Source organism: Phyllobates terribilis, unplaced genomic scaffold, assembly GCF_046119375.1.
Source record: "Phyllobates terribilis strain yellow unplaced genomic scaffold, ASM4611937v1 Scaffold_3__8_contigs__length_932513732, whole genome shotgun sequence".
Lineage (NCBI taxonomy): Eukaryota > Metazoa > Chordata > Amphibia > Anura > Dendrobatidae > Phyllobates > Phyllobates terribilis.
In genome coordinates, this window is record NW_027362763.1 from 906,217,877 (window position 1) to 906,241,851 (window position 23,975).

At 41.0% G+C, this 23,975-nt stretch overlaps 1 protein-coding gene across 2 annotated transcripts in view; it reads left to right on the top strand.

Annotated features, from left to right (window-relative positions):
* The window catches only part of ACOXL (acyl-CoA oxidase like), a 612,189-nt gene that overhangs the window by 44,110 nt on the left and 544,104 nt on the right, over positions 1-23,975 (top strand). For both annotated transcript variants that reach the window (XM_073672763.1, XM_073672762.1), the window contains exons 2-4: positions 5,310-5,406; positions 6,273-6,356; positions 11,817-11,903. In XM_073672763.1, the coding sequence (XP_073528864.1) occupies positions 5,310-5,406; positions 6,273-6,356; positions 11,817-11,903 (268 nt within the window). The remainder of the gene's footprint in view (positions 1-5,309; positions 5,407-6,272; positions 6,357-11,816; positions 11,904-23,975) is intronic.

Consider the following 23,975-nt stretch of genomic DNA (forward strand, 5'->3'; position numbering starts at 1 on the left):
TTTTTCTTGTAGCATTTGGTCTGTTTAAAAATACAAAACCAAACACTGTTATCTGAACAGCCCAATTAAATAATGCTTGAAAAAGATCTATTGCAGGTCGAAACATCGCAGCTATGGCAGAATAAATGGAACCTTAAAGTTTTTTTCACCTAAATTGGACGGCGCCTCTTTCTTCTATTATACTTCAATCACATCCAGAGCTGCAGTAATACTTTTTTTTGTTACATCATGTGCTATACTCCAGTCACATCCAAATCTGCAGTCACTATTCTGCATTTATGTCATGTTTTATACTAATCATGTCTTATACTCCAGTCACATCCAGAGCTTCATTCATTATTCTGCTGACACATCATGTTTTATACTCCAGTCACATCCAGAGCTGCAGTCGCCAACCCGCTGTTACAGTAGGTCTTCTACTCCAGTCACATCCAGAGCTGCAGTGACAATGTCTATATACAATTTCACAGTATACTTTACAGTGATTGTATTGTATTAGCACTATATACACATTATCTAATCTATGTATCCATTTCAAGGGAATCTGTTAGCAGGATTTTGTTATGTAATATGAGGTAGACGTTAAAACACAGATGTCAGCGATGTGTCACATGTTCGGCTGTGTACTGTTGTTTACTTACACTGAAGGTTTTATTACCTTTTGATTCTCATTGCTCCGTCTACCGAAGAGAAGCTTAAGCCCTGGTTTGACTCCGCCCCTTCTGTGATAGCAGCTCACTGTCTATATGTACATAAGGAGCCTGTTGTGGGTGGGATCAGCTGTGTTGTGGGCGGGGTTAGCTTTCTCAGCTCTGCTGTATTGCTAAATCTAAAAACTGTGTCACAACTGCTGCACCCAGTAAACTGAGTGATACATCGTTGTAATCAGGGTCTCTTTCTCTACATCAGGCTGCTCTCAGCTGAGATATCAAAAACCTGCTGACAGATTCCCTTTAATCCCAGGCTTTTGTTTTTTGATTCTTGGGCATTATGTTGAAGGTGTGACATGGAGTCTGGGTTTTTAGTAGGAGCGTGGATTATGACCATAAATATTCGGGGCCATCCGTGTGTGATGTTTTTGTTCAGTTGTCCAGAAAAAAAGTTAGAGCTGTTGGCAGTCCCGACTTACTACATGTTATTAAGGCTGGTGTGGGAGTTTCTGACTTCTCATGATGTCTTGTCACTGAGCACATACCAGATAAACCAGTTCGAGGGAGGGATGTTATTAGTCAGGAATCATCCCGTCTACCATCCAGATTATGAATTCAAGTGTTGATGGCCAAAGATGAAATATGTGTTACCGAGGCGCTGTACAGCAAACCGAAGATCATTCTCCCATGTCATTGTAAATGTAAGCTTTTTTTCTTAGAAAACGGATTAATCAGTAATTTAAATGTATCCGTGTGAATCTGTGCGGACAACACTTTTGCGAGCTACAACTTTGTCTGGAAAGCTCCAGGTACATATGCCTATCACAGCCATATGTCTTGGCATACACCAGGGTTTGGGCATATTTTTGGCATACAGCAGGCTGGTGTGCATTAGGCTTCCCCGATAAGTATTTAATGCAAATCTTCTGCAGATTGTCAAAAACGATCAGCAAGTTCTTTTCTTGGGAGAATTGACCATAAAAAAGAGGGACACATACCGTAGTATACTTAGCTCTCTGCACAAAAATGTATTTTAAGCTAAGACGGTACTCTAGTCTCCCCCAGTCTTTATATGGGCCCACAGAAATATTTCTCCTAGTGAAGCCTATTAGTGTTCCCATTCCATATGGTAACCCTTTCATGACCCCTAGTGCCCCCCAAACAAAGTATGGTGCCCCACAGTAGATTTCCCCTCACACAGTATGGTGCCCTCACACATACCATGATGCCCTGACAGTCCTCTGACACACAGGTTGTTGTCCCTATAGTACATTCCCACACACATTATGATGGCCTCACAGCCATCCACACACAGTATGATGCCACAGTGGGCCTCACATACGGTATGATGCCCCCTACGGTACATTCCCCACAGGCCCCCAGGCATTATGATGCCACAGTGTCTACTACACATATGATTCCCCTACATTGCCCTTACACACAATTTTGATTACTCCATTGTCCCCCACATATAGAATGAAGACTCCTCAGTGTCCCCAAACACAGTATGATCTCAAGAACAGTTCCCTTACACATAGTTTGATGCCCCACAGTTCCCCCACACTATAACGCCTCTACATTTCCCCCACCCACAATATGATTCCCCCACTGTGTCACACTCAACATGATGCCTCCACAATGTCCCACATGCAGAGTATGATGCCTCCTCATGCCGTATTCACACATCCATGTGCCACAGTCCGAGCATAGACTAGGATGCGTGGACTGTATATGAAACTGTCATGTTTGGGTAAGGAGACCAGTAGGCAGTCCATGCAGCACGTTCTGCCAGACTGTCAAGTTCAGGTCAGAGCCCGGTGGACGGTCTGTCAGTCATGTATCACAGTCTGTGAGGCTGTCATGTTCCGGTCAGAGCCCTGTGGACAGTCGGTCAGTCATGCATCAGTCTGTGAGGCTGTCATGTTCCGGTCAGAGCCCTGTGGACAGTCGGTCAGTCATGCATCAGTCTGTGAGGCTGTCATGTTCCGGTCAGAGCCCTGTGGACAGTCGGTCAGTCATGCATCAGTCTGTGAGGCTGTCATGTTCCGGTCAGAGCCCTGTGGACAGTCGGTCAGTCATGTATCACAGTCTGTGAGGCTGTCATGTTCCGGTCAGAGCCCTGTGGACAGTCGGTCAGTCATGCATCAGTCTGTGAGGCTGTCATGTTCCGGTCAGAGCCCTGTGGACAGTCGGTCAGTCATGCATCAGTCTGTGAGGCTGTCATGTTCCGGTCAGAGCCCTGTGGACAGTCGGTCAGTCATGCATCAGTCTGTGAGGCTGTCATGTTCCGGTCAGAGCCCTGTGGACAGTCGGTCAGTCATGTATCACAGTCTGTGAGGCTGTCATGTTCCGGTCAGAGCCCTGTGGACAGTCGGTCAGTCATGTATCACAGTCTGTGAGGCTGTCATGTTCCGGTCAGAGCCCTGTGGACAGTCGGTCAGTCATGTATCACAGTCTGTGAGGCTGTCATGTTCCGGTCAGAGCCCTGTGGACAGTCGGTCAGTCATGTATCACAGTCTGTGAGGCTGTCAAGTTCCGGTCAGGAGACCAGCAACTACAGGTTGCTAAATGTGTGAAATGAAAATGCTCTTCAATCTGCTACTCCATAATAAAGTTTGTGGTGGCTACTACACGCCCTGCCATGTACGGACCATTAAAATATACAAAGTGCAAAGTTTCTTTTTTCCTCTTGTGGAATTTCTATAATTTCTGTAAAATATTAAGATTTGAGAGTCCTCAGTGGTTGATATCTTTTAATGGCTATCTGAAAACACTGACACAATACAAAAATATATATTTTCCCTGTATAATGTCTGTAGTTTGACATGATAGTGATGACATTGATGTATGCCGCCATCTAATGGTAGAGTTTAGTATTAATTTAGGCATTTATAGAGTCAACATTTCTTGTTCAAATATTTTTATTCAAGTTATTTACTTATTAACAAACAAATAAAGTATATATTAAAAAGAAAACTGGGGAAGGGAAATATGGAGGGGGGAAGGATAGGACACAAAGGAAAGGAGAAACAAAAATTCCCTGTGAACAGAGAAGGTGACAAATATATGTTATATAGTACTAACCTATGTATAATTATCAGCATGTAATATGAATAATATTAAGGTAATGTGGCTTATAGATTCTACATTCAATTGAACTCAATATTTGGGAGGTGAATTTACAACTTTTAGTCCCTTCCCAAATCGGCCATTTTTTTGTTTTTTTTCCTTTCCCTTTCTGAGAGAAATAACTTTTTTTTTATTTTCCCAACGACATAGCCGTATGAGAGACTGTTTCTTTTCAGGACAAATTGTCTTTGATTGCCACCATCTGATTTACCATATTATGTACCGTAAAAGAGGAATAAATAATTGTCTTGTGAAATTGTTGAAGAAACACAAATCTGCTTTTGCTTTGGATTAGTTTTTACAGTGTTAACTGTGTGGTAACAATGACATGGTGACTTCATTCTGCAGCTCCATTGCTTAGTGCGATGACAAACCTTAGAGTGTTTGTTTATTGGTCCTGTTTTAGGTACATGCAACTTTATCATTTTTCATTCCGTTTATTTGAGATGTAATTCCAGAAAACAACAATTTTGAATTATTCTATTAGGTTAAGATATCTGTGCTGGATAAATAATGTATGTATTTTATTTTACTTTTTTTTTTTTCCTTTTTTAAGACCATGAAGGAAAAGAGTGGTTATTTTATACGTAGAATTTAAAAATGTTATATTTTAAACATTTATTTTGTTTTAAATGTTTTATTCCCCTCAGGTGACGTTAACCAATAAATGATTGATCACTTATAAAATATACTGCAATTCTTCTGTATTGCAATGTATTATAAATTTTCCGATTTCCTATGAAGCCTTGCCAATTGCAGCCAGTAATCATGCAGAATAATGAGACCTGATTCCAGCGATGTGTCACTTACTGGGCTGCTGGTTGTAGTTTTGATAAAATGACAGTTGTATTAGCAGGAGATTATCATTAGAGGACAGTAAACCTGCTACCATGTAGTCCTCCTATTCATGAGCTTGGTATAATCTTGTCTCCAACACTGATTTACAGCTTCCTGTGTACGCTGTGCATAAGCAGAAATCAGCCAATCAGTGGTGTGGGTGGGGTTATACAGGGCTCAGCATTCAGAGAACTGCTAGATCTGCAGTAGATAAAACAAATTTTTATCAAAACTGCAGCAAGCAGCCCTGTAAGTGACACATTGCTGAAATACAGGTCTCTGCCCCTACATCGTGCTGCTCTCAAATGGGCCACCAAAAGCCCGGTGACCGATTCCCTTTCATGTACACCATTATGGTGCTGGCCTATAGAAGCAGTCCATTCATAGATTCACCTACTGTTCTATTATAGCAGCTGAACTTATTTTTGTTACTCTTTTAACCATAATCATCTGGACTCCATTATTTTCAAAATGTGTTCTGGCACATCTAATATAAAGTGTAAAAGTTCACTTATTTTTGGTTTTGATGAAATGCCGAGTAAGTGAAAGCAGATGAGGCACAATTGTTTTCTTGTGTTAAATGGACAATTGTATCTGTTCCTAAAAATAAGCCCATTAGAAAATTCTGCAATTCTGCATAAAAATGTCCTAAAAATGTATTTAAATCGTTGTTTATTTGTTTGGGCTTCACAGATATGACCTCAGTCTGGACGAGATTAGAGATCTGACTATGGACAGGGTGAAGTTTGCCATGAGTTTACCACAAGTTCAGCAAGCGTTTAATGAAATGGTAAGAGTTTCTGGAGGTGCATATGATATTCTTAGCACTTTATATTCCATTTAATGAGAGCCATTTTAACTGCATTCATAAGTGGGTTCATTAGAGACATGGATATGCCAATTAGGCCTGCTTTATCATATACTGTTTGGGAACCATTTGAATGTGAGAATCTGTCCGCTCTAAGGCTATGTTCACACACTTTGTGTTTTTTTCTGCTGCTAACTTTTCTCTGGCAGGAAAACAGCTGCGTAAAAAACTCGTGTATTTGTTGCTTTTTTTGCTGCGTAAATTTTTAACCACCCATTACTTCCTATGGGTGAAAAAACGCAGCAAATACGCAGGTGCATTTTCTGCTGCAGAAACTCTGAAAGAAGTGCCATGCTCTATTTTCCAAACACACAAGCAAGGCAGAAAATACGCAGCAAACAAAAAGCAACATGTGTGAACAGAGAATTCTGGTTTCTCATAGACTTTGCTGGTACTGCTAGACGCAGCTGAAAATTTGCATAAAAATCTGCAAAAAAATACGCTGAAAAACACAACGTGTGTGAACATAGCCCAAGGCTATGTTCACACACATTGTGTTTTGCTGCGTATTACGCAAATACGCAGCAAAAAAATGCAACAAATAAGCAGCAAATATGCATGTTTTTTACACAGCTGAAAAATTGTCAGCAGATTTGCAGCAGAAAAAAACACAGCGTGTGTGAACATAGCCTAACATGATTCTGACCATACACATTAGACACTATTTTATCAGCATTGTAAATCAGGACTTATTATCATATAAAAAATAAAGACTTTCTATTCTTTTTGGTCTTACCAGGGGAATGGGTCACATATTTAGGTGACGTTGCTTTGCTTACTTTTCTTAGATAGATAAAAAGAAGAACTTTGTCAACAAAAGTCTGATAATGGGAGAAGTCCTTTGTACAGCTGATATGACGACTGGAGTAAAGGTAAAAGGGTGAAGAATCACAGTCTTAATAGTATGCCAAATGCCTTTATCTAGCGATGTGGAAATTGAACTGGTATGGTGCGATGGTACAGCACGCTGGCCCTTGTAATTTAGACTTTGTAAGGCTTTTTACTACTTGATAAGTGGGTAATCATTGTTTATGATGCTTTTGAAATATTGATCATAAAACTCTGTTTCCCTATAAGCACCTCTTTTACTCCTATATATACTATATACACTGTGTGCAGAATTATTAGGCAAGTTGTATTTTAGAGGATTATTTTTATTATTGATCAACAACTATGTTCTCAATCAACCCAAAAGACTCATAAATATCCAAGCTTAATATTTTTGGAAGTTGGAGTGTTTTTTTTTTAGATTTGGCTATCTTAGAAGGATATCTGTTTGTGCAGGTAACTATTACTGTGCCGAATTATTAGGCAACTTAATAAAAACCAAATATAATCCCATCTCACTTGTTTATTTTCACCAGGTAAACCAATATCAGTGCACAAAATTTAGAAATAAACATTTCTGACATGCAAAAACAAAAACCAAAAAAATTAGTGATGAATATAGCCTCCTTTCTTTATGATGACACTCAACAGCCTTCCATCCATAGATTCTGTCAGTTGCTTGATCTGTTTTCGATCAACATTGCGTGCAGCAGCCACCACAGCCTCCCAGACACTGTTCCGAGAGGTGTACTGTTTTCCCTCCCTGTAGATCTCACATTTTATGATGGACCACAGGTTCTCTATGGGGTTCAGATCAGGTGAACAAGGGGGCCATGTCATTATTTTTTCTTCTTTTAGACCTTTACTGGCCAGCCACGCTGTGGAGTAGTTGGATGCATGTGATGGAGCTTTGTCCTGCATGAAAATCATGTTTTTCTTGAACAATACCGACTTCTTCCTGTACCACTGCTTGAAGAAGTTGTCTTCCAGAAACTGGCAGTAGGTCTGGGAGTTGAGCTTCACTCCATCCTCAACCCTAAAAGTTCCCACAAGTTCATCTTTGATGATACCAGCCCAAAACAGTACCCCAACTCCACCTTGCTGGCGTCTGAGTCCAAGTAGAGCTCTCTTCCCTTTACAGATCCAGCCTCTGGCCCATCCATCTGGCCCATCAAGAGTCACTCTCATTTCATCAGTCCATATAACCTTTGAAAAATCAGTCTTAAGATACTTCTTGTCCCATTCTTGACGTTTTATCTTATGTTTCTTGTTCAAAGGTGGTTGTTTTTCAGCCTTCCTTACCTTGGCCATGTCCCTGAGTATCGCACACCTTGTGCTTTTTAATACTCCAGTAACGTTGCAGCTCTGAAATATGGCAAAACTGGTGGCGAATGGCATCTTGGCAGCTTCACGCTTGATTTTCCTCAATTCATGGGCAGTTATTTTACGCCTTTTTTGGCCAACACGCTTCTTGCGACCCTGTTGGCTATTTGCCATGAAACGCTTGATTGTTCGGTGATCACTCTTCAAAAGTATGGAAGTTTCAAGACTGCTGCATCCCTCTGCAAGACATCTCACAATTTTGGACTTTTCAGAGCCCGTCAAATCTCTCTTCTGACCCATTTTGCCAAAGGAAAGGAAGTTGCCTAATAATTAAGCACACCTTATATAGGGTGTTGATGTCATTAGTCAACACCCCTCCTCATTACAGAGATGCACATCACCAGATTTACTTAATTGGTAGTTGGCTCTCAAGCCTATGCAGCTTGGAGTAGGACAACATGTATAAAAAGTATCATGTGATCAAAATACTCATTTGCCTAATAATTCTGCACACAGTGTATAGATATAACATACATAAAAATGTAAGCAACATTGTAAACACACTGCATGTCTATTTATTCTATAGTTATCTAAGTATACTCGGATGGGACTCACCTCTCTTGCTTGATTGGCTATTTTCTCAACTCCCATAGAACTCCACTCCGCAATCATAGACATTTGCTCGACAGCAGCCACATGGACCTGAGTCAGAGTCAGTCTATTGACTGTGAAAGGAAATTTGTCACCAGCGTTTTGCTACCCCTTCTGAGAGCAACATGATGTAGAGACAGTGACCCTGATTCCAGTGATGTGTCACTTGCTGGGCTGCTTGTTGCAGTTGTGATAAAATCACTGTTTTATCTGCTGCAGATCTAGCAGTTCTCTGAGTGATGAGCTCTGTATGACCCCACCCACATCACTAATTGGCAGCTTTCTATGTACACTGTGCATAGGAAGAAAGCTGCCAATCAGTGGTGGGGTGTGGTTATACCGACCTCATAAATCTGATGGAGGACTACCTGGCAGCAGGTTTACTAGTCCGCTAGTGATGCTCGTCGGCTGATAAATCAGTGATTTTATCAAAACTACAGCAAGCAGCCGAGTAAGTGACAAATCGCTGGAATCAGAGTCTCTGTCTCTACATTATGCTTCTGTCAGATTAGGTGGCAAAATCTGGTGAAAGATTCCCTTTTGGAGAGAGCGCTGTGGAATGGTCTTAGACATTTGCGGTAATCACAGTGCTGAGATTGGAATGTGAAGTCCCAGCATCTATGAGCAATGGTGCATCCTGTGTTACCTGCCTGTAAATTATCATTACAAAGTTGGAAGTGTTAGCCTATTGGGTTTAAAGGGGTTGTCCATGACCTTATGATAGGTCATCATTGTTAATGGAGTGGACAACCTCTTTATTGACTAGTATAAAAGCTGCAAGAATTCAGGATTTTTAGTATTGTATTTTTATGTGCTTTCATCAGTTTTTACATTCAATTTATACGCTGTACACATTCCACTCTTGGATTTTTTTTGCCTATGCATTTTCCTTGACAGTTGCATTTCTCAAATAATTGGCAAAATATACAGTGGGGAAAATAAGTACAGAATGGGCCATTTATGTGGATACACCTAAATTAAATGGGAATGGTTGGTGATATCAACTTCCTGTTTGTGGCACATTAGTATATGGGAGGCGGAAAACTTTTCCAGATGGGTGGTGACCATGGCGGCCATTTTGAAGTCGGCCATTTTGGATCCAACTTTATTTTTTTCAATGGGAAGAGGGTCATCAAACTTATTGAGAATTTCATAAGAAAAACAATGGTGTGCTTGGTTTTACCGTAACTTTATTCTTTCATGAGTTTTGTACAAGTTTATGACCACTTATAAAATGTGTTCAAAGTGCTGCCCATTATGTTGGATTGTCAATGCAACCCTCTTCTCCCACTCTTGACACACTGATAGCAACACTGCAGAAGAAATGCTAGCACAGGCTTCCAGTATCTGTTGTTTCAGATGCTGCACATCTTGTATCTTCACAGCATAGACAATTGCCTTCAGGTGACCCCAAAGATAAAAATCTAAGGCGGTCAGATCGGGAGATCTTGGTGGCAATTCAACTGGTCCACGACGACCAATCCACTTTCCAGGAAACTGTTCATGTAGGAATGCTCGGACCTGACACCCATAATGGGGTGGTGACCATCTTGTTGGAAAAACTCAGGGAACATGCCATCTTCAGTGCATAGAGGACAACACATCATCATGTAGCAATTTCAGATATCCAGTGGCATTGAGGTTTACATTGATGAAGAATGGCCCCACTATCTTTGTACCCCATATACCACACCATACCATCAAGATACGAGATGTGCAGCATCTGAAACAGCGGATACTGGAAGCCTGTGCTAGCATTTCCATCTGGAAAAGTTTTACCCCTCCCATACACTAATGTGCCACAAACAGGAAGTTGATATCACCAACCATTCCCATTTAATTTAGGTGTATCCATATAAATGGCCCAACCTGTATTTTATACACTGCCGATTTTGCCAGTTTTCTCACCTACAAAGAATAGAGAGGTCTGTAATTTCTATGTAAGTACACTTCAACTGTGAGAAACAGAATCTAAAAAGAAAAATCCAGAAAATCACAATATGATTTTTACATAATTAATTTGCATTTTATTGCATTAAATAAGTATTTGATACAATAGAAAAACAGAACTTAATATTTGGTAGAGAAACTTTGCTTGCAATTACAGAGGTCAGACGTTTCCTGCAGTTCTTGACCAGGTTTGCACACACAGCAGCAGGGATTTTGGCCCACTCCTCCATATAGATCTTCTCCAAATCTTTCAAGTTTCGGGGCTGTTGCTGGGCAACATTGAGTTTCAGCTCCCTCCAAAGATTTTCTATTGGGTTCAGGTCTGTAGACTGGCTCAGCCACTCCAGGACCTTGAAATGCTTCTTACAGAGCGACTCCTTAGTTGCCCTAGCTGTGTTTTGGGTCATTGTCATGCTGGAAGACCCAGCCACGGCCCATCTTCAATGCCCTTTCTGAGGGAAGGAGGTTGTTGGCCAAAATCTTGCGATACATGACCCCATCCATCCTCCCATCAATACGGTGCAGTCGCCCTGTCCCCTTTACAGAAAAGCACCCTCAAAGTATGTTTCCCCCACCATGCTTCATGGTTGACTATATTCTTGGGGTTGTACTCATCCTTCTTATTCCACCAAACATGGCGAGTGAAGTCAATACCAAAAAGTTCTACTTTGGTCTCATCTGACCACATGACCTTCTTCCATGCCTCCTCTGGATTATCCAGATGGTCATTGGCGAATTTCAAACAGGCCTGGACATGTGCTGGCGTGAGCAGGGGCACCTTGCATGCCCTGCAGGATTTTAATCCATGATGACGTAGTGTGTTATTACCGGTAATGTTTGAGACTGTGGTCCCAGCTGTCTTCAGGTCATGGACGAGGTCCTCCCGTGTAGTTCTGGGCTGATTCCTGACCTTTCTCAGAATCATCCTTACCCCACGAGGTGAGATCTTGCATGGAACCCCAGACCGAGGAAGATTGACAGTCATCTTGTGTTTCTTCCATTCTCTAATAATTGTGCCAACAGTTGTTGTCTTCTTACCAAGCTGCTTGCCTATTGTCCTGTAGCCCATCCCAGCCTTGTGCAGGTCTACAATATTGTTCCTTGTGTCCTTAGACAGCTCTTAGGTCCTGCTCATGGTGGAGAGGTTGGAGTGTGATTGAGTGTGTGGACAGGTGTCTTTTATACGGTAACGAGTTCAAACAGGTGCAATTAATACAGGTAATGAGTGCAGAGTTAGAGGGATTCTTAAAGAAAAACTAACAGGTCTGTGAGAGCCAGAATTCTTGCTGGTTGGTAGGTGATCAAATATTTATTTCATGCAATAAAATGCAATTTAATTATGTAAAAATCATGCATTGTAATTTTCTGTATTTTATTTTTAGATTTTGTCTCTCACAGTTGAAGTGTACCTACGATAAAAATTACAGTCCTCTCCATTCTTTATAGGTGGGAAAAGTTGCAAAATCGGCAGTGTATCAAATACTTATTTTCCCCACTGTACATATTCTCAGATTTATACTGTAAATTATTTTTAAGCATTTTGCATTTACAGTACTTGCTATTTTTACTGTGTATTGTAGTGTGGAGTCATATGCTGGTTATTCGGAGGAGCGGTGATGAACCTTGGCAGCCCGGAACACATCCAGAAATGGTTTGTTCCCTTAAAGGTATGAACCTCTAATGCTTATAAATTTACAAAAATTGTAAATCACCAATTGTCTATAAAAAAGCAAAGTTACTCCAGCAAAAGGAAGAGAGGATAATCCAGACTAATAAAGAACAGCTGTTTGACAGTAATCTACAGGTAACAGCATCTGTACTAATTAATTTAGTGAAGGTATACTGTATACTAAAGTGCATAATATACAAATTCAGTGATTAGTAATAGTAATAAAACACATACAAGTTGCACATTGCATGGGTGTAAGAGCAAGTTGGAAATAATAGTATACCTTAGTAGGATATCACCATATTAAATATCACATATTAAATATCACATAGTGTCATAGTGTCCAAAAATAGAATTGCCCCGCTAGTGGAGAAAGTAAAACGCAGGCATACACAAAGCAGGCGGAACATTTAATCCAGATTAACAAGTATGCCAAACATGTTGAATATGCCATTTCAGAGAAAAATACACTTTAATACCTGCACTGTAGGCTAGTCAGACAGGCGGGTACCCCGCGGCTTCCCCCTACCCGCTGCCCTGAATTTACAGGTCTCTGTATACGTATGGACTTTGAAACACTGCAGCATTTCAGAGTCAAACATACCTGGCTAAGTTCATACAACCTGTGCTGATACATGCTGACCACCAACTTGGCAGCATGCGTCAGCTGTCAGGTTCACTTTAATGTTGGCATTTCAGAGGGAATGCATTGGTTGCGGCAGGCAACAGCTCCACTTTCCCCTTGCACCAGTTTTGGCTTATCTCTCCAACTTTTCTTTTAAGGATTGTAAAGGATATCTGTTTTACGACTCAACACCAAATATTTAATTAAAGAAATGTGACTATTTCTAGAACAGGAACACCACGTGTCTTGCAGACATTGGGGTTATAGAGTTCAACAATACATTGGTTACTCCATATATATTTTTCCTCTGTGATGATGACTCAAAGTAAAGGCAAACTTGAAAACATTTTGAAATTCTATTATGAGGAACTGCCTAGAGTATTCGTGTCAGTTCTCCAATATTGTTCTGACTAGTATGATACACCACAGACCAACACAACAGTTTTCTTTTTTTAAATGATCCTGCATTTCAAAAGAATTTACGGTGCCCTATGTATTGCTTATTTTGTAATCAGAAAATTCCTGGAACGAGAACTTGTTGAGAATCCTTTAGCCCATAGATGTCTTTGTTGACTTGGAATGCAAAGCAGACTCCCTTAGAAATCTGACAGCAGGAGCTGTGCAGAATATGTAGTTTATTTTTTGCATTTTCTACTATAGGAAATTCTAATTTCTACATCCTATACATCAAAAGATCTTACCCTCCATAAAACTTCCCATAAGCTCTTCGCTTGTTATATATAATATATAACTCATTTCATGAATTCACATTTTGTGGTATACTATGCCTGATGAAGAGACCTGAGTAGTCTGGAAAGCTTGCTATTTGTTACCATCTTTTCAGTTAGCCATTAAAAGCTATCAACCACTGAGGACTCTCAAATTTTAATATTTTCCAGGCAAACCAAGACTGAAATTGTCAAAAGGGAGTCTGTCAACACAAACAGTCTTGTAGGGCAGGGTTCCCCAACTCCAGTCCTCAAGGCCCACCAACAGGTCATGTTTTCAGGATTTCCTTAGTATTGCACAGGTGATGGAATTATTGCCTGTGCAGGTGATGGAATTATCACCTGGGCCATACTAAGGACATCCTGAAAACATGATATATTGGTGGGCCTTGAGAGCTGGAGTTGGGGAACCCTGTTGTAGGGGATATAGTTCCTATAAAAGTCGCATCTTGGGTCTTCTAATTGCTGCCTCCGTACCACAGAAACTCACTCATGCTAATTAGTGTGCTCGGGACAAGGGGCTCAGTGCATTATTCCGCCTACTGGATTTACATGCCCCACCTCCTCACTTCTGAGTGACAGTGCTTGCTTGCCTTGAGCAAGCACTGTCTGTAGAGAAAGCTCAAGCACTGTCAATCACCAGTGATGGAGGGAAAAACATAGCTGCTTTTTTTCAGAAACATAGCCAGCCAGGATCATGGGTTTGGTGTTGCATTGTAGCTGAGCTCCCTTGACTTCAATAGGGTTACATTTCAATGCCAGGCAGAACCCATGGTCAGAGGTGACGACTTTCTAAAAGAAAGCTGCTATGTTTTTTTTAATCCTGTGCAACCAACTAAATGATTGATCGCACCGATGACCTGTCCATCAAAAGTCATCAAAGTGGCTTCATCTCCACAGTCTGTGGCTTTGTGACATGATCCTATGTTTCTACAAACAGCCTGGAGACTATTTAACTTCCTAAGTGTAGAGCCGAAAGTCCCGAGCCACAGGAGCCAACAGTTTATTTTTCAAGGCTCTCAAGCTCAAGTATAATGATGAATCGAACATGATCTCTGAGGCACAATTCTCTCACCCCGTGTCTTCTATAAACAATTCTCTGTTTTATTTGGCCAGATCTTGGTCCTTCTAAGCTTCTGTCATCTTTTCAGCTTGAATCCACAAATAAGCGAAAAGTACATGGAATAACATGTTTGTATTATGCCAGTATAATAAACAGGTGCCGCCAGCTCTCCATACATTTCTGTTTTGGAAATACTTACCTTCCCTATGAGATAACAACAATACTGAAACTCTTTTTTTCTTTAGAAATATCTGTTATGAGTTGCTCTGTAATTCCTCCTAGAAGGTTGTGAATATGCTGATTTCTCTGTGGATAAGTCCATGGGAATGGTAACATAGTTGTCAAGTTATTATCAAAAGGGAAATAAACGGAGAAACTTGACAACAGAGATTTTTAAGAAAAGGTGCCTTCTTTATTTTACTGGGAATAGATGTATGAAAAATAGACGTGGAGATCAAACCTGACCTCTTTAAAGTGTATTATGTAATTTTTTTTTAATCTAAGTGTCGCATTTCTCCTGAATCTGTCAGTTTTTTTTTTGTTTATTCTGTTTTCCATTTGGCCCAAATTTCCTTGTATGTAAAGGTCGACTTTGTAGCCTAGTTGACATGGTCCTCAACACTTCTCTGTGGGAGTCTTCTTGAGGACCACTCCCAATTTGCTATAAAATTAGATTTATATACAGTGCCGAAGTTTATAGAAAAAAGGCAGAATGCCACATAAGATAATATTGTAAGGACACTTCCGGTTGGTGAGACCAGAAACCCCATTAACATTCATACAATAATGTTCATACAACTATAATTTTACCTTCAAATATATACACTATCCCTTCCCTATAATCCATATTCCCACTCCTCCCTACCTCTTAAATCTCAACTGTGCAAAATCCAGTATTTTCTCTTAATGTATTACTTCTATTTCTGAACAAACCTCTTTAACTGATCTATATTACAATAATAAACATATTCATATTATACAATCCATTCATACTTTGTGAGGGTATTTGGAGTGATCTCTTTTTTGAAGAAGAAGCTCTCCCATCAAAATTTTTCATCCTCTTTATGTATTGCAATCATCATATTATATAGCTCTGTGTACTTACAATTGCTCATTTAGCTGAATCTTTCTTGGCTCCACTGATGGCAGAAAATTAACTTTATTCCTCCCGACAGCCTCGGGCTTTCAGTCATATGAGTGGGCCGGCGTGGCTTCAGTCACCACTCAGTGCACAGAGAGCGACGGCTTTAAAAGCTCTACTGACACTGAAGGACAGCTGTCTCAGTATTAGGGCACCAGGCATCTCCAGAATGTTATTAACCTGCAGATTAACCCTATATTTGTTGGTTAGTAACGTTTTTTTACATGACAGGTTCTCTTTAAGGATAGATCAGACATTAGTGATTTTTCTTGGCTCAACAAGGTCAAGGTTATCACTCCCAGAGTAATTTTAAACAAACAAAAAAACTTAAAGGAAGATAAATAGACACATATAAAATCAATATAGTTTATTTCAATAGTTTTAAAATATATTTTTTATATAAAAAACAGGTGCCTTCAAATATTACAACAACCAAACCTCCAACATAGCTATATTAGTACATGAAAATTAGCCCATCCATGGCAATTTTGATTCATAGATCCAATATTGCACTAACCCTATTATAAAGTGCTGTTGCCAATTAATCCGTGAATGAAAAATGCATATAGAACTCCCCTGAAACAAGGTAAAGTGCAAGTGCAAAAAGGGGGGGGGGGGTTGTTTTAAGTATGTGGAAAGATTAGCATCAAAGTAGCAGCACAACACAAGAATATTTTACAAACAGAAGTTCAAATATTGGAGCATACAGCCCCTATATGCTATAAGTAAGTCAGCAGATAAGTACAAGGTATAAAGGCATCAGGCCAATGCATATCAAATGTACTGATTGCTAAGGCTGTGCATATAATGTAGCTACATATAGGGTGTGTTATGACAAAACATTAAAGCCAGTGGAGAGTACGCACATATAGTAATTCAATAAGTTGATCAGAGGAGGGATGGTGAAGTTAACCCTGACGACGGCGTTTCATTACAAGCTTCTTCAATGGGGGCACTAACATATGTGCACAAGGTACCGCTTTTATACCTATTCTAACCAGCTGAGTATGCAGTATGATTACCCCCATTGAAGAAGCTTGTGGCGAAACGGTGTCGTTGGGGTTAACTTCACCATCCCTCCTCTGATCAACTTATTGAATTACTATATGTGAGTACTCTCCACTGGCTTTAATGTTTTGTCATTATTATTATTATTATTTTAAAACTATTGAAATAAACTATATTGATTTTATATATGTCTATTTATCTTCCTTTAAACTTGGCCTATACAGCTTGAGTTTTTTTGTTTGTTTGAAATTAGTGATTTTTCTTGTAGGAAAAAAACTGAATGATTTTCATCAGTATTTTGCATCAGATTTTCAGCAGTGGGTGAGGTTTCTCATACTAAAAAAATAATCTGATAGAGGGCTCTCAAGCTATTCTACCACGACAAGCATTTATTCTATTTTTGATCAAAAACAGTGTTACTAAGAACCCTATTTTATTTAAATGCACTTGCTTTTTATTTATTTACAGCAGGGTTTATGTTCATTTAGCTAAATATACATTTGGACTGACACTTCTTTGATGCTGTGTTCATTACTGCAACATTTCAATGTGAATTGATCCTTTTACTACGGAATATTTATTCAGTCTTCTTTCACGATCTTGTTTGATTACGTGCACGTTTGCACCTTCCATACTACTTTATATTGTATGTGCTGACAAGTGAATCTTTCTCATCTTATCTTACAACTTTCTGTGGGACATTGCATCGAAGTGAATTTTTATTATTGTTGAAATTGTACATACTTTGTTTCTTGATTGGCCCCTATTCCTATGAATATATTTCTTTTAATGATTGATGTGAACAGTATTTGATAATACATCTATGGATTTATGTAGTGAATTCTTGGGTTGAATTTGCACTAAATTCTAGTAATTATAGTCTAATAGTAATTTTTCTAGCGCAAGGTTTGTTACCACAATATACGAATGTAAATTGATCCTTTAACAGTGAATTTGTGCCTAGTCCTGTTTCTCGATTTCTTCAGATTACATGCATATGTGCTTCTTCTTAGTACAGTGAGTAGCATCACATGTATTTTTAATTGTCTATTTAATGTTTTATATAATTTCTGTCATTGTGTATTGTGCTACTTCAGCAATAAAGACACATTATGTGTTCTAAATGCGTGAATGTGTTTGCTGTATGTTTAAATGGATTTTAACTGGACCAATGAAAAAGCCTTGAAAATTTTACTTCATCTGTGCTGAACCTAATTTCAAGTTTTTTTTCTGCCATAGTATGATAGCTACAAGTAAAACCCGTATCGAACTCGTACATGAAAACCTGACATCTGAATGAGCCCTTAAAGGGACTCTGTCAGCACAGAATGACTGTTCAAACCAAATTCAGGCTGTCGGTGCATCACGGCGTTGCCAAACATTTAACTCCACCTTCCCACCTGCTTGGTTTCCATCTATCTCCGCCCTTCTCTGCCCCTATGAATCCAGAGCTATCAATATAATAAGGGGGGAGGGTGGATATAGAGGGACAATATGCAGGTGGGAAGGTGTATTTAAATGATTGGCCCCTCCGTGGAGCACCAAGTGGGAGGGACTTTGTTTCAACAGTCATTCTGTGCTGACAGAGTCCCATTAATGCCCCCTACACATTAGACTAATCCCAATATCCATCTCCTAGAGAACATAGGAGCACTAGGCCAAACTGCACATTCACCCTGCCCACACAGGCTGTGGAGCAGGCTGTCAATTAGTGTGTTAGGGAGTGATAACAGGCCGCGAACTGGGTGGTTCGTGGTAACTGCTCCCTGCACCACCACAATCAAAGTAAGCGAGTGGCTACAAGGAGATTTAGGGCTCGTTCTCATGATAATGCCCCGTCTCATGCTGCACATAACACATCTGCATCTCTGGCTGCTATGGGCATAAAAGGGGACAAACTTATGGTGTGGCACCCATGCTCCCCTGACCTCAACCCCATTGAGAACCTCTGGAGCATCATCAAAAGGAGTGTCTATGATGGCGGGAGGCAGTTCACATCTAAGCAACAGCTCTGGGAGGGTATTCTGTCCTCATGCAAAACAATTGAAGCAGAAACCATCCAAAACCTGACAAATTCAATGGACAAGAGAGTTCAGAAGCTCCTTTCGAACAAGGGGTCCTATGTGAAAATGTAACATCACCTAGAATAAAGTTTTGAGTTGAAAACTGTTTGATTTCAGTTTGTAATAACCTGCTAATGCTTATAATTTCAAAAATGACCATTTTTTTGTTCTTTATTAAAATGAAAAGGTTGAAAACTCTGCTGTGCATAATAATTTGGAACATGCATTTTGAGTGCAGTTTGAGTTTTTTATTTTTTTTTAAAATGTACTGTTATCATAGGCAGGTTGTACAAAAACCTTTCAATTGTACTCTAATAGTTATTTGACTGGAAAATTACAATGACTGCAATTCATATAGGTAATTTGGGAAAATCTGAGAAAATATTATTTGCATAATAATTTGGAACACAGTGTACACTGAAGGGCCTGCCGTCACATGACTAAATGACGTCAGCGCAGGTCCTTCAGTCCACCGCGAGTTGCCGGCAAGCGAAGACAAGGAGAGCAGGGGCCATCAGAAGGTAAATATAATATTTATTTTTTATTTTATTCTTTTTTTCACAGGTTCTATGGTACCCGAGTCCGGAGGAGAGTCTCCTGTCCTCCACACCCGGGTACCATCCGCACATTGGAACGCATGTATTCCGCATCTACAGATCCAGTGATGCGGAATCCGTGCTTTCCAATGAAAGTCAATGGCGGCGAAAACGCAGCGCTTCCGCAAAATAATTGGTAGTGCTGCGTTTTTTTCCGCAATTATAATCCGCAGCGGAAATTTCTGTAGCATGTGCACAGCACATGCGGATTATCATTGGGGAACATGGCAGGCCTTCTACCATGCGTTTTTTAAGAGTTTCTGCAGCGTTTTTGCTGCTGCGGAAACGCTTAAAAAATGCATCGTGGGCACACAGCCTCAGGTTACTAAATAATCCTCTTTTAAGAGAGGCAACTGTACCTTATTGCAAACAGGCAGCAGTAAATAATGTTGAACTCAGTAGTACTTAGTAGTTTGCAGGCAGAAGACAGTGACTCCCTTTAACTTCACACTGCACGAGCAGGAAGGGGGGCACAAGAAGAGTAGCAGGTGGGTGGGTGAGCTGGTGGGCGAATGGGAGGTCGGATGGGTGAATGAGAGATCAGATAGGCGAGTGGATAGGAAAGTAGGCGGGCGTGCGCAACTCATCACTTTTGGGCCCTCAACTCCTGAATATAATGCGCTTCAAGGGCCCGGGGCATGCTGGCAGCGTCTGACGTCACTGATGTCAGGCATGGCCGACACCCTCTGCTGCAGCTATACAATGTAAGTAGCTGCGTCCATGAGTGACTGGGACCCCAAGGCTTAAGGGGAACCTGTCACCAGTTTTGGCATGTGTCAACTAAAACGTTCACCTTATTCAGCACGTGTGCAGCATTCCATTAATGGTTATATAACCCCCTGACTCCTCCTGTATATTCCCCAAAAACCTTTTAAAGTTCTCTTGCGCTGTATATTAATCCTATTGGTCCGGTTCATTAAGGCGTTCATTCAGGGCTCTCTGCCCCTCCTCCCGGCTACTGCGCGCCGTCCTCCTGCTTTGATTGATGTGCATGAACTATTTTGCTGCTATTGCTGTGGGCATTCGCACTTATGTTGTCGACTCTGCCCGGAGTAGGGCAGAGCATAGTAAGCAGGCGTGAGCCGGTGATTTCTCTGCACAGGTGTGATATTTCACCTGGCTATGTCCACGTCAATCAAAGCAAGAGGATTGCGAGCAGCAGCCAGGAGAAGGGATAAAGAGCCCAGAATGGATGCCCATCGGACAGGATTAACATACAGTATGGGAGAACTTTAAAGGGTTTTGGGGAGGCATACAGGAGGAGTCAGGGGGTTATATAACCATTTATGGAGTGCAGCACATGAACTGAATAAGGTGATAGTTTTAGTTGACGCATGAAAAAAAAACTGGTGACAGTTTCCCTTTAATAAAGTAAAGTAATTAGCCTGGGCCCCAGCGTGCCATGCAGTCTGCCAGACCGTTTATACAATGGCTCGGCTGTGTTGCCTCAGTGCAGGCTGCACAGCGTGTCTCACCTAGTCAGGGCCCCCTCTTTGCTTCTGCTCACCGGGCCCCATACACCAGTAATGGCAGTAATGCCCTGATGGTGGCCCTGTTTGTAATATATCTTATCAGTGGAATCTACTTCTCTATCCACCAGGACTGATCATTCATTCTCAAAATTCTTAATTTCTGGGTAAGCTCTGTGTTCAGTGAAGACAGATCCTTACATTACTGAGATAGGAGATGGCAGTTAGTTTTTTTTAGGACTCTGTGTAGAGGAAGGAGGAGTTCTGCCTTATACTCCTCCTTCTTCCACTCTTCCCTCTGCATAGAATCTTAGCAGTAGCAACTACCATCTCCTCTCTCAGTAATGGGAAAATTTTCACTGAATATAGATTTTACCTGTGAATTTAGAATTTTGAGAATGATCAGTCCTGTTGGAGGAATAAGAATTAAAACGAAGGTTACTCTTTTAGGACAAGATTCTCTGCATATGCACATCACAGAATGTTTATCCTTTCCTTTATTTAACCCCTTCACCCTTGAGCCTGTTTTCACCTTCATGACCAGGCCAAATTTTACAATTCTGACCGGTGTCACTTTATGAGCTAATAACTCTGGAACGCTTCAATGGATCCTAGTGATTCTGAGATTGATACTTCATGATAGTGGTAAACTTTGTTCCATATGACTTGCGTTTATTGGTGAAAAATCATTTTGGTGAAAATTTTTCAGTTTTCAAACTTTTAATTTTTATGCCCTTAAATCAGAAAGTTATATCACACAGTATATTTAATAAATAATATTTCCCACATGTCTAGTTTACGTCAGCACAATTTTTAAAACATAATTTTTTTTGTTAGGATGTTATAAGGGTTAAAAATTGACCAGTGATTTCTCATTTTTCCAACAGAATTTAGAAAGCCATTTTTTAGGGACCACATCACATTTAAAGTGACTTTGGGGGTCCTATATGACAAGAAATACCCCAAATTGACCCCATTCTAAAAACTGCACTTTTTTATTTTCACAATGGTAACCGGAGAAAATGGATCCCAAAATTTGTTGTGCAATTTCTCCTGAGCATGCCGATGCCCCATATGTGGGGAATAACCACTGTTTGGGCACACGGCAGGACTCGGAAGGGAAGGAGCACAGTTTGACTTTTTGAATGCAAAATTGTCTGAAATCAAGAGCGGATGCCATATCGTGTTTGGAGAGACCCTGATGTGCCTAAACAATGGAAACTCCCCCACAAGTTACCCCATTTTGGAAACTAGACCCCTCAAGGAACTTATCTAAATGTGTGGTGAGCACCTTGAACTCCCAGGTGCTTCACAGAAAATTATAACATAGAGCCGTGAAAAAAAAAAAAAAAAAATCCACAAAAATGTTATTTTAGCCCCAATTTTTTTTATTTTCACAAGGGTAACAGGAAGAAATGGACCCCAAAATCTGTTGTGCAATTTCTCCTGAGTACACTGAAACTCCATATGTGGAGGAAAACTACTGTTTGGGCGCACGGCAGGGCTCGGAAGGGAAGGAGTGACGTTTTGAAATGCTGACTTTGATGGAATGGTTTGCAGGCATCATGTCGCTTTTGGAGAGCCCCTGATGTGCCTAACAGTGGAAACCCCCTACTAGTGATCCTATATTGGAATTGATCTAGTGTTTTCCTGGTATGTGAATTTTTTAACGTGGTGGCATACGTGAGTTGTGTAGAGTGTATCAGGTTGGCATATGTGAGTCGTGTAAGTCAGAAATAAATATATTAGTCCATGGATGAGTAGTAGTCTCTGAACCAGTCTTTCATACACAGACCAGGCTTGTCAGGGCAGGTGTCACACTGATAAATGAAGTTCTTTCGCATCCCCCTTCTGTAACACACTTTGCACCTCTCTTTGCAGTTTGAGGGACCTCGTTGAGGAAATGTTGCCCTGCTACAACACAGGCTCCTTCAGTTCCAGAAGAACTGGGGCCGACTCCTTCCTGACTGCCATATATTAGGGCCTTGATGACTACTTCCTGGAAGTGAAGGAAGGTCCCGGTCTGGCCTGCACATCGTGATAGCTTGAAAGAGGTATACTTTGCCATCTGTATGATGTGCATGGACAGCTTCTTGTACCACACCTTAGCTTTTCTCATGTCACTGTAAGGCTGGAAGACTTGATTAGAGAGATCAACTCCCCCCATGTTCTTGCTGTACCCCAGTACACAGTTTGGTTTGAGAACCTGTGTAGAGGTACCACCTACAGCGGTGGGAGTGCTGCCATCACCATGTATGGTGGCCAAGAAAAACTATCTCTCCTTGAACCTGACCACCAGCATGTTGTTGCTACACTGGGCTCTGCTCTCACTCTTTCTGAGCAGCTGCCCAATTAGCGTCCTAGGAAGTCCTCTGATTTTTGCGGACAGTTCTTCATGCTGCGCTAGCTCGCACAGAGAGAGACTTGGTGTCATAGGTGTGTCAGAAGTGACAGACAGTCGCCCTGCAGTTGGTTTGCTGGAGATCTGTTTGTTTGGCATTACAGACACCTTCTTAGAGGCTGTATCTCTAGGACCCAGCGGCTGCCTTCCTCTTGCTAATTAACACCCTGGCCTGGATGTATAAATACCTGCTGTCTGCTAGAGGGAGGTGCCGGCGATACTCACATCACCCCTTGTGACGGCTCGGAGCAAGGGCATTACTTCTTCCTCTCTGGAGCTATGAGAACGGGTGTTCATCTCTCTGAAGTAAACTAAAAGCTAAGCTATCTTCCCTTGTTTGTCCCCCCTTGTTGTGTTTAGTTGTCAGTGGGGATCAACTAGCGCTCACCCCCCCCCAAACGCCAGGGAAAGACAGGGCAAGGTTCGCGTGCGGCTATTGGTGAAGAACCAATATAGGGACGTTAGTGGAGACCGGGTGATATTAGATCAGCCTAGCAGGTCTCCACTCCCCCCTTTCCCTAGAGTCTGGGCTCCCTTTCCCTCTTCCCTTTGTGTTGCACTAAGTCCTTACCACACCTTGTGTGACACTATCGCCGACCGAGCACATTTTGAAAAGGAAAAAAAAACCTGACACTCTCTTTTTTGTGTGCGTTTTTTGGGTGTGGACTTTTTTTTTCCTTTCTCCCTTGGTATGGTTTCAGTTGCAGAGCTTGCAGAGCAGCTGCGCAATCTGTCTCTGGAGGTGAGTGACCTCCACGGTGAGGTTCAGCAACAAAATATCCGCGGCTTCAGGTTGCTAATGTGGGGGTCTCTGCAGACCTGTCCAGTCTGAACCCAAGGTTGCCCTCCCAGGTTTTCAGGAGGTAGGAACAAGTTTTTTGTATTCAATGAACTGTATTTTAAACTTCGTCCTTACTCGTCCGGAAATGAGGAGCAACGGGTTGGAATTGTGATCTCTCTACTGCAGGGAGATCCT